The sequence below is a fragment of the Pseudophryne corroboree genome, chromosome 2 (genome assembly GCF_028390025.1).
Source record: "Pseudophryne corroboree isolate aPseCor3 chromosome 2, aPseCor3.hap2, whole genome shotgun sequence".
NCBI classification, from domain to species: Eukaryota; Metazoa; Chordata; class Amphibia; order Anura; family Myobatrachidae; genus Pseudophryne; species Pseudophryne corroboree.
Genome location: NC_086445.1, coordinates 412583899 through 412598210, shown reverse-complemented (window position 1 = coordinate 412598210; position 14312 = coordinate 412583899). Strand labels below are relative to the sequence as shown.

The 14312-nt window shown below is 47.9% G+C and overlaps 1 protein-coding gene across 4 annotated transcripts in view; it reads left to right on the top strand.

Moving 5' to 3' along the window:
- LOC135050849 (uncharacterized) overlaps positions 1-14312 on the top strand; it is a 135097-nt gene that overhangs the window by 32506 nt on the left and 88279 nt on the right. For 3 of the 4 annotated variants that reach the window (XM_063957142.1, XM_063957140.1, XM_063957144.1), the window contains one exon: positions 9600-9785. The exons of the other annotated variant lie outside the window; for it this stretch is intronic. In XM_063957142.1, coding sequence (XP_063813212.1) covers positions 9600-9785 — 186 coding nt within the window. The remainder of the gene's footprint in view (positions 1-9599; positions 9786-14312) is intronic. 4 annotated transcript variants of the gene reach the window in all.

Sequence of the window (14312 nt, the reverse complement as noted above, 5' to 3'; positions counted from 1 at the left end):
TCTACTATAGGAATGTCGCTATCGCTAGGAGCGGTAATTAGACTAGGCCGATCCTGGCTTTCAACAGGTCTGCAGGTGGTGCTGAATACAGTGGTGGGATACCACCCATAAACACTAAGAGCTCCATGGGATCGTGTAAGGGTATGTCCCCCAGGGTCTCACGTCCCTCTGCCATAGGTGAGTCTGCACTCTTCGTCGATAGTTCTATGGTACAGAGCTTGAGTTGGTCTCTTGGTACAACGCTGACTGGACGTTCGGGGCCCTTACGGATCTCATAGGTATATCGTTCACCCTCAGGAACACTGACCACGATGTACGGACAACTCTCCCACATAGCGTCAAGCTCGCTGGTGCGGTGATTCCGTTTCTTCAATACAAGGTCTCCAGCCTTCAACGTCTCCGGTCGGATGTTGGCATTGTAGTTCATCTCCTGGCGATGCTGCGCATGCTCCACTCTTTTTGTTACAATATCTCGGGCAGCTTCTATTCTTCGCTGGTGTTCACGAACCCAGTTGGTCTTTGGATCGATGGGAGGGACCACTGTAGGGGCCAATTCCAGGTACTGGGGTAATTTGCCTCGTCGTCCAAATATGAGGTAGTACGGCGTGAAGCCGGTAGAGCACTGTTCACTGTTGTTGTAGAGGTAGGTTAAGTCGGGGAGGACAGTCAGCCACTTGGTGCGATCTTCTGCCGCCAGGCTCCGGAGCATCCCTATGAGGGTCTGGTTAGCTCGTTTCACAATCCATTCCCCTGCAGATGATAGGCTGTTGTCCGAGCTTTTCGACAGCCGTAGTAGGAACAAAATTCATGAAACAACTGCGACTCAAAGGCAGGGCCTTGGTCGGTCAAGATGCAGTCTGGATACCCATAGGGTCTGGCAAAGTGCTTCAAAAACAGTTCGGCAGTGGTCTTATCAGTGAGATCTTTGGCCGGGACGGCTACTAAGAACTTGCTATAATGGTCCGTTATTGTAAGGGCATACAGATACCCACTGTCACTAGGCTCCAATTTCACATGATCCAGGGCGATGATCTGTAGTTGATGCTTGCTCTTGATGGGATGTAGAGGGTCCTTTTGGGTAGCGTCGGGCTGTCTTTTCCTTGTGCATGGAACACAGTCATGGCACCATCTTTCCAAATCTTCTCACATGCCCACCCATAAATACCGTGTGCGTAGGATGGCTTCAGTCTTTTGAGTGCCGAAGTGTCCGGATTTGTCATGGTAGGCTGTGAGCAGAAGAGTGGCTTGATCTTTAGGGACAACCACCTGAGTGACTGGTTGGTGAGTACTTAGATCTATGCTTGTACGCACTAGGATCCCCTCCTCCAGGTGAATGCGGTCCCTATGCCGTAGTAACTTGATCAATTCCGGGTCAGCTTTGGCCCGTTGGATCCGGGTCAACTGGCGTTGCTGTTGCATTAAGGCCACAATCTCCCTCAGCACTGGACTCTTCCGCTGCTTCTCGCACCAATCGACTGTGGGAGCATCCAGTAGGCGTTTTCCACCAGTGGAGATCCGGTGATGGACAGGGGGTCCGACGTGACCGTTCATCCTTTTCGAGAGACTTTAAACACTGGGGTTTCGACATCCTCATCCACATCTCTATCTTACTCCGCAACATCTACAGTGGGTAATCGGGAGAGGGCGTCAGCATTCCCGTTGGACTTCCGACTTCTGTAGGATATGGTGTACCGGAAATTTGCTAGTCAGGATACCCATCTCTGTTCAAGAGCTCCGATCTTAGCAGTAGACAGATGTGCCAGCGGGTTATTATCCGTCATGATGACGAATGGCGTGGCGGCCAGATAATGTTTAAATTTCTCGGTGATGGCCCAGATGAGGGTGAGCAGCTCCAGCTTAAATGCGCTGTAATTCTCACAGTTCCGCTCAGTCTTGCAGAGGCCCTGGCTGGCATATGCGATCACTCTTTCACGCCCGTCCTGCACCTGGGAGAGTACAGCTCCTAGCCCCCGGTGACTGGCGTCTGTGTACACTTGAAATGGTTGTTCATAATCGGTATAGGCCAATAATGGGGCTTCAGTTAAGGACGTCTTCAACTGGTGAAAGGCTCGCTGCTGTTCCTCTCCCCAACATACCAAGGACGACCCTCTTCGCTCATGACCCGATTGGCCTCTGAGTAATTCATGCAATGGGGCTGCCACTGTGGCAAATTGTTCAATGAAGCATCTATAGTAGCCCACGAATCCCAAATAACTTCGGACATCTCTGATGGTCTTGGGGACTGGCCAGTCCTGAACGACTCTGAGCTTCTCCGGATCAGGCATCACGCCCTCGGCGCTGACGACATGTCCAAGATACTGGACTTTGGGCTTGAGCAGGTGGCATTTGCTCGGTTTAAGCTTTAGGCCGCAGTTGGTCAATTGTTGGAACACTTCTTCCAAGTGTCGCAGATGGTCCTCGTAGTTTCTCGAGAAGATTATCACGTCATCAAGGTACAACAGGACCATCTCAAAGTTGCGGTGTCAAAGACAGTGCTCCATGACATGCTGGATGGTGGCCGGAGCGTTGCAGAGCCCGAATGGCATCCTCATAAACTCGAATAAGCCCATTGGTGTAGTGAAAGCCGTCTTCTCGATGTCTTCAGGGGCCATTTGGACCTGCCAGTAGCCGCTGGTGAGGTCCAGTGTGGAGAAATACGCTGCCATCTTTAAGGCCGTCAGAGATTCTTCGATTCGGGGAAGCGGATAGGTGTCCTTGTGAGTTGCAGCATTGAGCCTGCAATAATCTACACAGAAGCGCAGACTACCATCTTTCTTCTTCACTAACATTAGTGGAGCGGCCCATGGGCTGTGGCTTTCACGGATGACCCCACCCTCTTTCATCTCCGCGATCATGTTCCTCACTGGCTGGTACATGGCTGGAGGGAGGGGTCGGTGTCGTTCCTTGATAGGAGGGGCTGTCCCCGTGGGGATGTGATGATACACTTCGTCTGCTTGCCCAAAATCAGAAGGGTGTTGGCTGAATGCAGCAGCGTTGCATCGCACAATCTGTAATACTCCGTCTCTTTTATCAGTAGGGGTGTCAACATCTCCAATCTGGATCTCGGCCCACCATGGGGATTCTTCCTCAGTCACCGACGTTTCTTCGTCTGCCGCTCCGGATTGAGCTGCGGTTACACCCTGTCCCACGATGTCTTGGAAGTCGATCCAACTGACCTTCGCCACAGGACAGTACTTGTAGAGTCTGATGGTGTATGAGTGTGGGTTCAGAAGATGGACCGGTACCCTCCCGTGTACCACTTTGGCTAGTGTCCTCGCCACAGCGAATGGCTGTTGTCCATCCCGGTCACAGGGATCCACCAGAGCCTCGTAGTCTCTCCCCCCCCCGGACCAATTCTTGTTTTGCACCACACCACTTGCTCGGAGTTCGGTCTCAGTAGAACAGGTTGGCGGTCGGTGATTCGGGCCTTTCCAATCTCACCCTGACCATTAACGAATTTCCTTTGGCTCTCTAGCAATTTGACGGTCTATTGCAGGGCCTTTCATTCCATAGGGGCCGCGGTCTTCATCTCGTGTCGTAGGGCCTCTACTAGCTCCTCTGGACAATTTCTCAGAATGTTCATGCCCAGGATCACGGGTGGCAAGTGCGCGCTGGGCGCGGTGGTGATGAGATATCCTTGGCGGGTCAAGGAGCGTTTCCTACTTCCACATCGGCTTCCCAGTAGCCGTGGAAGGCGATGGGTTGTCCATTGCTGGCTAGCAGGTGGAGCCATGTAGCGGGTGGGGACACAATGGTGGCTTCGTCCCAGTGTCGAAGGAACGCAGTGAGTCAGATTGTAGAGACTTGTGAGCCCGTATCCAAAAGAGCCAGTATCTCGGTCCCATCGATGCGGATGTTCAGGTGGGGGCACTCTCCAACATACTGGGGCCACCAATACCGTGACGGCGGACCTGTCAGTGGTTCTCCTCCCGAGGGTCGGTCCCTCGCCTCGGGGTCCCCCCATTTAAAGGGTCAAGTGGACAGTTCCGTTCGATGTGTCCGCTCTGGTGACATCCCCTACAAATCGGTCGACCCTGTGTATCAAACCGATCGGTAGGCCGTCGGCCTGACTCCCTCGTGACCTCCCATCGAGGGTGGTTTCTTCCACTGCGTTCTTGATGCCATTCTCTGCGTTGGTTTCCACTTGGTTCTTTGCTGAGTTCTTCTAGACTCTGGTTCATCCGGGACAGGCTGAGCATTACTTCTGACATCTGTCGATTCAGGGCTTCGATAGGGTCTGGCCCTGGTGGGGCCTGGGCCTGCTGACGGACTGCCCCCGCTCGGGTGGCGGCATCTACATTTTTGAATGGAGGGGTGCTCTGGAGGTTTTCTTCGTCCACTTTCCTTGGTGCCTCGTCGTCTTCAGCCCCGTCGCCCTGATTCCATCCTAGTATCTGTAGAACATCTTCTTTAAACGCAGTGAAAGAACTGTCTGGCTTTTGGCATCTCCACATTCGTAATTGTGACCGAATTGCTTCGCCTTGCGCTCCTTCAATAAATAAATTAATTAGGGTGTCATCGGTCAGTCCGACATCCAGTGGGTCCAGCGTTCGTACAGCCCTCAAGGCTTCCTGTGGGCCTAGTGCAAATTCCCGTAAAGATTCACCTGGTTGTTGCTTTCGCGCGTACAGACGGCTCTTTAGTTCTGCTACTGTTTTGCATTCAAATATGTTCCTTAATTTCTGGAGTATACAATCTGCACTCTTCTCATTATCCTCCCATGCTTCTACTTCCCTCAGTGCTGGGCCTGTTAATTGTCCCTTCAGGATCTCCACTTTTTGTTCTTCCGTGAGTGTATATAGGTGAAACATGGAGAGCATTTTGTCTCTGAGGGGCAGATGTATTAACCTGGAGAAGGAAGTGATAAACCAGTGATATGTGCAAGGTGACAAAGGCACCAGCCAATCGGCTCCAATATGTAAATTAACAGTTAGGATCTGATTGGCTGGTGCCTTTATCACCTTGCACATATCACTGGTTTATCACTTCCTTATGTCTTCTCCGGGTTAATACATCTGCCCCTGAATGCCTTGAAAGTACTTGTTTTCCTGCATTTGTCGGCAACCATGGGGCCCCAAAGTAATATGGCATGGTGATAGGTGATGCAGTTGTCCCTGTTGGGTTTCCGGGTGTCACTGGTGGTTGTCCCTGTCCCGAGGACAACTCAGGAATGTCTGGGTTCGACATCTTGCAACGATCCTGTTCGCGGACGCGAAGTGTAATATCGCTATAAGGTGGGTGGGATGTGGATGTACCTGAGGTTCAGTTGTTTCGTGATCGGCCGTATCCTGTTCTTCAGCGATGTTGAGGCCAGCAATGATTCTTCGCGTCACCTGTAAAGCTGGGGCAGAAGGACCAGGAGAGCCCTGGGAGAACAACCCAAATACAGTGTGCTCAAGGACCACTACACAGGGATACGGTGACAACCATTTATTGCACTGAAAATATCAGTCACCGCTATAACTCAATTCTCATTTGGAGCAATTGCATAGGTTGAACATCATTACAATACCCTGCTTCTTTCCCTGTCTATAACAGTGATCACAGTTTAGATATCTCAAAGGTATAACTATGAATGGATCAAACAATCAAATATATCACATGCAAGAACAATCATTTGGAAGATAACGTTATCTTAGGGTAGGAATGTCCTGGCAGTAATGTGGAAGCACTTCCTAAGCTGTTCACAAGATGGCGTTGTACGCAGGGCACTAATGTTCAGTTCCTGCTCCCCAGTGAGCGCTTGCGGTCAGTGTCCCTTTAACCGAATACTTGCACTCTAACAGTAAACTCCGGAAGAGACGTCGGTGGACGTAGGGTAAGTATTTGTAGGAAGGTATGTACGACTAACAGTTGGTAATACAACACAGCAGCAATGACTAACTGTTGGTGACACAACACAGCAGCAATGGCTAACGGTACTAACCATATTTGTATCCACGGAAAGGTAAGTACTTTGTAATACACAACTTCATAGGGTGAACTAGTAGACCACCCCTAGTTCTGGTTAGCAGAGTGAATCGCTTATACCGGGGCCTTGGACTCAATTATTTGGCATCAGGGGTGTCCCCCTTATCCCCAGAGGGTATAGCAGGTGACAGATCCCAAGGGACTCATACAGTACTAGCTGCTTATTAGGGGGAGATTGGTGAGTGTACCTGCAGTGCCTTTAGGATCCTGCTCCATCTGTTGCCTGTAGCCCAGCGCCGACTGCAGTCTCTCCTGACAGTATCTCCCCTGCGGGTGTAGTGCCGGCTTGTGCGCCCTGGCTACTCCCGATCCGCTGGCTGGCTGAGTGCAGCGGAAGCTGACTGTGCTGCGCTCCGGCCGGGCACGTCTTCTGATACCTCCCACTGTTCCCGGCGGCGGCTGGCGGCTTCTGAATCGGGCGCGGCTCTCTTCTCCCTCGCTCACAGGCGTCGGCGGCTCTCGTCCCCTTCAAAGGCGCCTCCTGTTGCCGTCGCTCCCTGGCAACCGCGGCTCTGCATAGGGGCACAAGATGGCTCTCTCTCTCAACTGCCGCTGATCCCAGCCACATCTCGTCTTCCGGCTGCCACTGAACACAGCTGCTTCTCCTTCTCTGCAGGCGGCGGCTCTCTCCTTCACTGGTCCCGCTGCACTCTCCTATCATCCCTCGGTTTCTCCTCCTTCTTCCTTTTCCCGTGTTATCCGTCATCCAATCCCCATCCCCAGGGCTTCCCGCTTTCCGAGACCCGGGCGGTTACTAGGCAACCACCAAGGGACTTAACGCCTAGTGTCCCTTTTAACAAAAGCCTTTCAGGCAGTATTGGCTGCAATAAGGGGAAAGTCAGTATGCCTTGCGGTACCCCAGACGTGGGTACCACACAGGCTCCGTATTTTAGTATGTACGAGCTCAGAGCTGAAAGCAGCTACACGTCCTGAAAAGAGGATATGACAAGCCTGCGTTTTTCCAGTCACTTCCTGTAAACACCTCCAAACGGTCACTTCCTGTCAATAACTTTTCCTTGAAATCCTCATTGCAAGCAAGATCACAGTTGCACCTTCGCTCATGCGCATTGCGATCGCAGCACATACATAGCCTGCCGATAATCAGTCCATTACTTGATAATTGACCATTGCGTACAAACATGAATTAGGCCCAATGATCAAATGTACCTTGACTGTAAAATGCATGTTCTGACTACAGTACATGAAAGTCTTCCTCTTCATAGATCACCCAATCATTATTTAATGTTGCAATGTAAGAACTTTACATGAACTAAAGTGATTACTCTCCAAAGCATTTAATAGGAATGACAGAATAATAGCTCATTCATATTGGGGGTCATTCCGACCTGTTTGCACACAGCGGTTCTTGGCTGCGGTGAGACCGGGGCGGGACTGCGGCTGCGCTGCGTGGGGGGTGATTCGGTCTGCTACTCACACAGGAGTTGCTCGTTTTCTGGAAGTTTTGCTGCTAATAACTGATGCTGAGTGTGTGTGTGTGTGTGTGTGTGTGTGTGTGTGTGTGTGTGTGTGTGTGTGTGTGTGTTTGTGTGTGTGTAGCATTAGCCTTTTATACTGTATATATAGCCGCTGTCTGTCTATAATCAGGGATGCCAAGAGAAATCCTGGGCCCCGGTACAACAACTTCCTGGGCCCCCTTCCCATAGTGGGTGTGACCATTACATGCAGGGGCATGGCTGCACCTCTTTGGGGCCGTGTCTAGCACATGAGAAGCACCCACTCACAGGAGCACACTGTCCCCATGTGTCCACACTGTCATGACTGATACAAGCTATACACAGCTCAAATGTTCTTTCCTCTAGAAGAGCAAGTAGAATGTTTATTTGATGGAAGCTTGTGGACTGTCCAATATGGGAGGCTTAGGAGTGACACCAGTATAGGCAGCTAATTTATTTAACATTGTTTGTCTGCATGTGTGAGAAGGCAAAGAATGGTAGCAGCTTTTGGAAGGCATGCTGTTCCTTGTGCTAATGGGAGATCCTGGTGATGGCTCCCAGGTAAGCTAGCCCTCTGTCTGGATGTGTTTTAGTATGAGCCTTTATCATGAGGCCTTACTGTAGGCAAATCACATGGCCCTATGTGGGCAATGCCATTATGTAGTGTTAGGACTGCTGATATTGGAGAAGCCTTGACGTGGCCAGCAGCTAAACATGTCTTTGCAAATGCACGTGACCAATATCTCTGAAATTCTATTACCAGATAGGTTCATGTATGGTTACAGGTAATTTTTAGTGTGCTGAGAGGATACAAGGGGGGAAAGGGGGGGGGAGCAAACCCCCCCCCTCTCTTTCTGCTGTTTGTTTGTGACCCCTCCCCTTTTCTAGCACCAGATATATAATTATCTCCAGGAATGATCCAGCAGCTACCACTGTTTGTCAACATGTGTGAGAAGGCATTGAATGGGAGCAGCATTTGGAAGGCATGTTGTTCCTTCTAGTGCTAACTGGAGATCCTGGGAGTGGCTCCCAGGTAAGCTCGCCCTCTGTCTGGATGCGTTTTAGTATGAGCATTTATCATGAGACCTTACTGTAGACAAATCACATGGCCCTATGTGGGCACTGCCATTATGTAGTGTTAGGAATGCTGATATCAGAGTAGCCTTGATGTGGTCAGCTGCTAAACATGTGACCAATTTCTCTGAAATTCTATTACCAGATAGGTTCAGGTATGGTTATAGGTAATTTTTAGTGTGCTGGGGGTATACGGGAGCGGGCAAAGGGGCCCCTTCCTCTCTTTCAACTTTAGTTATGTGTCTGCTTTGCTATACTAAACTAATTATGCATATTTTAAGACTGACAACGAAAATAGCGATCTTACAGAAAGTAATTACGGGTGTACATTTTGTTGATCTATTAGAAGAAATTATTGGTGTTGATAACATAGGCTAGAGTTGTTATTTTAATTCACGTTGTTAATTACATTGTCAGTCAATAGAACAATGCTTTAAATATTGTGTTCTTGTCAAGGGCGTAGCTACCATAGGTGCAAACAGTGCATCTGCTATGGGGCCCAGAGCTGAGAGGCACCTTCTCTGTCACACTTACATGTGTTATATACATTTTTCGCCAAATTTTTTCCTTGGGGCCTGCAATACAGTATATCTAGGTATGCCCCTGGACCTGGTCATTGTAGTGTGGTAAAAAAATTAACTGGAGGGCATTTTAATGTTATATAATATGAACCGGGGTACTGTAATGAGGCACAATAAGAACGGGGAGCACTATATATCATAATGTGAAATGGGGGTACTGTGCGGCATAATGTGTACTGGCAGCTCTGAAATGTGACATAGGGTGGACTTAAGCACTACTGTGATTCTTAAAAGAAACTAGGGCACTACTATAGGGCATTACATTAAATAAAGCTCTACTATGGTTCAGAAAATGAACTAGGGCACTATTATAGGGCATAAAATTAACAACTGCTGCAGAGAAGTGTCTCTCTAGAAGCATTGGGACGGGGGCCCCTTCAAAATGTTGCTATGGAGCCCACAAAGTTCTGGCTACGCCCCTGTTTCTTGTGAATGATGTCCATTCTATGCTTTACTGTTGCTGTAGTCATACTATACATAACACAGCGCTGATTAACATATCAATTTCTGTTGGTTCTAGGCTGCAGAATCTGATGGAGCTCAGAGAATCTCTATGTCGCTTCTGAAATCAATACTTATGGAGAAGGAATTTAAAATAAATGATCTCAGCAAAGAAATTAGGAAAATACAGGCTGAACAACTACATTTGCTGGAAGAAAAGCAACATGTTCTTTCTGAAAATGAGATGCTTAGAAGTAATTTTCAGGTAGACAACAACATGTCTCAATGTATGTCTAATTTTGTAGGAGCAGATTGGCTGAAGCACCATTTATCATTCGTAATATTATAGAGATGAGCGGGTTCGGTTCTCTGAGATCCGAACCCTACCGAAAATCACGTTCCGAGCCCAGATCCGAGTCCGGCTCGGGACTTCCTGCTAGACTTGGAAACCAGAACAAGGCAAAACATCATCATCCCGCTGTCGGATTCTCGCAGGTTTTGGATTCCATATAAGGAGCCGCTCGTCACCGCCATTTCCACTACAGTCCTGGAGAGTGTAACGAGAGGACGTGTCTCTCTCCTCAGTGACTGTCTGTGCGGGAAAGTGGTGTGGCGACCTGCTCTTATGTATCATTCCAGTGCTGTCTGGTGCTGCATCAGTCCAGTGGTGGTGTCTTGTGCTGCATCAGTCCAGTCACAGTGGTGGTGTCCTGTGCTGCCATAAGCCCAGTGCTGCTGTATAAGTCCAGTCCAGTGGTGCTGTCTTGTGATGCATAAGTCCAGTGGTGGTGTCCTGTGCTGCCATATGTTCAGTGCTGCTGTATAAGTCCAGTCTAGTGGTGCTGTGTTGTGCTGCATCAGTCCAGTGGTGGTGTCTTGTGCTGCATCAGTCCAGTCACAGTGGTGGTGTCCTCTGCTGCCATATGTCCAGTGGTGCTGTGTTGTGCTGCATCAGTCCAGTGGTGCTGTCCCTGTGCTGCTGTATAAGTCCAGTGGTACTGCCGTATAAGTCCAGTGATACTGCTGTATAAATCCAGTCCAGTGGTACTGCCGTATATGTCCAGTGATACTGCCGTATATGTCCAGTGATACTGCCGTATATGTCCAGTGGTACTGCCGTATAAAACCAGTGATACTGCCGTATATGTCCAGTGGTACTGCCGTATAAGTTCAGTGATACTGCCGTATATGTCCAGTGGTACTGCCGTATAAGTCCAGTGATACTGCCGTATAAATCCAGTCCAGTTATACTGCCGTATAAGTCCAGTAATACTGCCGTATATATCCAGTGGTACTGCCGTATAAGTCCAGTGGTCCTGCCGTATAAATCCAGTGGTACTGCCGTATAAATCCAGTCCAGTGGTACTGCCGTATTAATCCAGTCCAGTGGTACTGTCGTATAAGTTCAGTGAAACTGTCATATAAATCCAGTCCAGTGGTACTGCCGTATAAATCCAGTGGTACTGCCGTATAAATCCAGTCCGGTGGTACTGCCGTATAAGTCCAGTGGTACTGCCGTATAAGTCCAGTGATACTGCCGTATATGTCCAGTGGTACTGTCGTATAAGTCCAGTGGTACTGTCGTATAAGTCCAGTGATACTGCCGTATAAATCCAGTCCAGTGGTACTGCCATATAAGTCCAGTGATACTGCCGTATAAGTCCAGTGATACTGTCGTATATGTCCAGTGGTACTGATGTATAAATCCAGTGGTACAGCCGAATAAATCCAGTCCAGTGGCACTTCCGTATAAATCCAGTGGTACAGCCGAATAAATCCAGTCCAGTGGAACTGCCATATAAATCCAACGATACTGCCGTATAAATCCAGTCCTGTGGTACTGCCGTATAAATCCAGTGAAGCTGCCGTATAAATCCAGTCCAGTGGTACTGCCGTATAAATCCAGTGATACTGACGTATAAATCTAGTGTTACTGCCGTGTAAGTCCAGTGATACTGCCTTATAAGTCCATTGATACTGCCGTATATGTCCAGTGATACTGCCATATAAGTCCAGTGGTACTGCCGTATAAGTCCAGTCCAGTAGTGCTGTCCTGTGCTGTATATTATTTACTCCAAATAAGGGGTTATTAATATTTAATCCAAATCATTTTTACAGGGTTTGTCCTGTGTGGTGTAGAGGTACGCTCTCCTGTGCTGCATTTTGTTATATAATGGAGAACATTTTATTTGGAGGATAAAATAGGCAAAGATCAAGAACCACTTCCTCCTAGTGCTGCTGCTGCCGCTGCTGTTGTTGCTGCTGGGAGTCGATCGTCATCCCAGAGGGGAAGTCGGAAGACCACTTGTACTACTTCAACTAAGAAAATGACTGTCCAACAGTCCTTTGCGATGAAGATGAAATTTGACAGCAGTCACCCTGTTGCAAAGCTTTGCATGATGTGCTGTTTGGGGCCTATTTTTTTTAAGTGCCATCCTGTCTGCCACTGCAGTGCCACTCCTAGATGGGCCAGGTGTTTGTGCCGCACACTTGTGTCGATTAGCTTAGTCATACAGCTACCTCATTGCACCTCTTTTACTTCTTTGCATGATGGGCTGTTTGTGTCTAGTTTTTTAAGTGCCATCCTGTCTGCACACTGCAGTGCCACTCCTAGATGGGCCAGGTGTTTGTGCTGCACACTTGTGTCACTTTGCTTAGTCATACAGCTACCTCAGTGCAACTTTTAGGCCTAAAAACAATATTGTGAGGTGTTCAGAATTATCTGGAAATTAGTGAAAATGAATGTTATTGAAGTTAATAATACCGTAGTATCAAATTACCCCCAAATTCTGTGATTTTAGCTATTTTTATGTTTTTTTAAAAATCATCCAGATCCAAAACCAAAACCAGAAAGGGTGGTTTTGGCAAAACCTATCCAGATCCAAAACACGAACGTGGATCCACATCCAAAGCCAAAACACACGACACAAGCCCGCCGCACATCTCTAGTATATTACTCGTTGTTAAATCTGCCCCAAAGAATTTAATACTTGTTTTAGGAATAAAATTGATTAAGGGGTTAGAGGCACTGGATTATGAGGAAAAGCTTACTAATGGGCAGATGCAGTGGTGTAAATTCGTCCCAGACACCAGGTGGCAAGATAAATATTGGTGTCCCCCCACCCCTATATAAGGACAAATATATATATAATATATATATATATATATATATAAATACAAACAAATAGAAAACCACAGCACTCGCCACCCCAGAAGTGGGGTGCAGTGTCCGCACTCGCCACTAGTGGGGTGGGGTGCATGTAGCCCATGGCCACCTACTCAAAAATATAGAAACAGAAAGTTCAGCACTCACCAAAATAAGCTCACTTATCCTCACAACATCTAGGAATAAATGAATAAATGATGGGGTTTTAGTTAGTGAATTGGCCAATGCACGGAAGCCTGCACACCGCTCGCCAAGGTACCCCACCTTCATGCAGGTCCTACACTATCCTGGCAACTGTAACACACATAATATAATGTGTTACAGTTGCCAGGATAGTGTAGGACCTGCATGAAGGCAGGGTACCTTGGTGAGCGGTGTGCAGGTTTCCGTGCATTGGCCAATTCACTAACTAAACCCCCATCATTTATTAATTTATTCCTAGATGTTGTGAGGATAAGTGAGTTTATTTTGGTGAGTGTTGAATTTTCTGTTTATATATATATATATATATATATATATATATACACCAAGGCACAGGAGCTATGCGCTGTGTAATACTGCAAGAACACTCTTCATGAAGAGGCTGTAAGGACACTGCTCAGTTATATCTTGTATAAAGCACAATAGGGCTGAGGGAGACAACAATAACACAGATAATAGTAACTAAAGGCAGCAACAGGAAGTGTCCGTGTAATTTCCCAGAGGCAGGCTGGAGGCAGAGCGCAACTAGGGAGTGGAATCCGAGGCAAGCGCAGTACCAGCAGCTCCTCTCCTAACTCCAACAGCCACTACAGCCACGCATAAGTGCAGTCACCCGTGCTCTCCCGGGGTGAGCACCGGATAGGCTTCGTCACAGCCCGTGGTTTACAGGAATGAGTCAGTTTGACTCATTGCGGGTGGCACAGAACTCGTATGGAGGCGAGGTGCCCTCTTCAGAGTAGCAGCCCGGCGGCAGCCAACTCCATTACCCCCGGAGTTCCGCCTCTGGGCAGATGTATTGAACCTGGAGAAGTGATAATGCAGAGATAAGTGAACAGTGATAATGCACCAGCCAATCAGCTCCTAACTGTCATTTTTCAAACCATAATGATTGGCTGGTGCATTATCACCTTTCACTTATCACTGCTTTATCACTTCTCCAGGCTTAATACATCTGACCCTAGGTTAGATATGTTTTCAATAGAAAAGAGGCGTCTAAGTGGAGACATTATTAATATTCTCAAATATATAAAGGGACATACATGGAGCTATCAGGCGAATTGTTTATTGAAAAATCTTTGCACAGGACATGTGGACATCCTCTGAGGTTAGAGGAGAGAAAATTTCGTACACTATGAAGGAAAGGGTTCTTCACAGTAAGGGCAGTAAGATTTGGAATTCTCTGCCTGAGTGGACTCAATCAATGGGGTATATTTACTAAGGTCCCGATTTTGACCGAGATGCCGTTTTTTCATCAAAGTGTCATCTCGGTAATTTACTAAGCAAAAATCACGGCAGTGATGAGGGCATTCGTAGTATTTTGGAAGTCCTAGGAAAAAATCACGAATCAATACACCATCGGTCAAATACGCCTGCAATTTGCTAGAAATCGGGAATTTACTAAAAAGTGCAAAACACAAACACTGC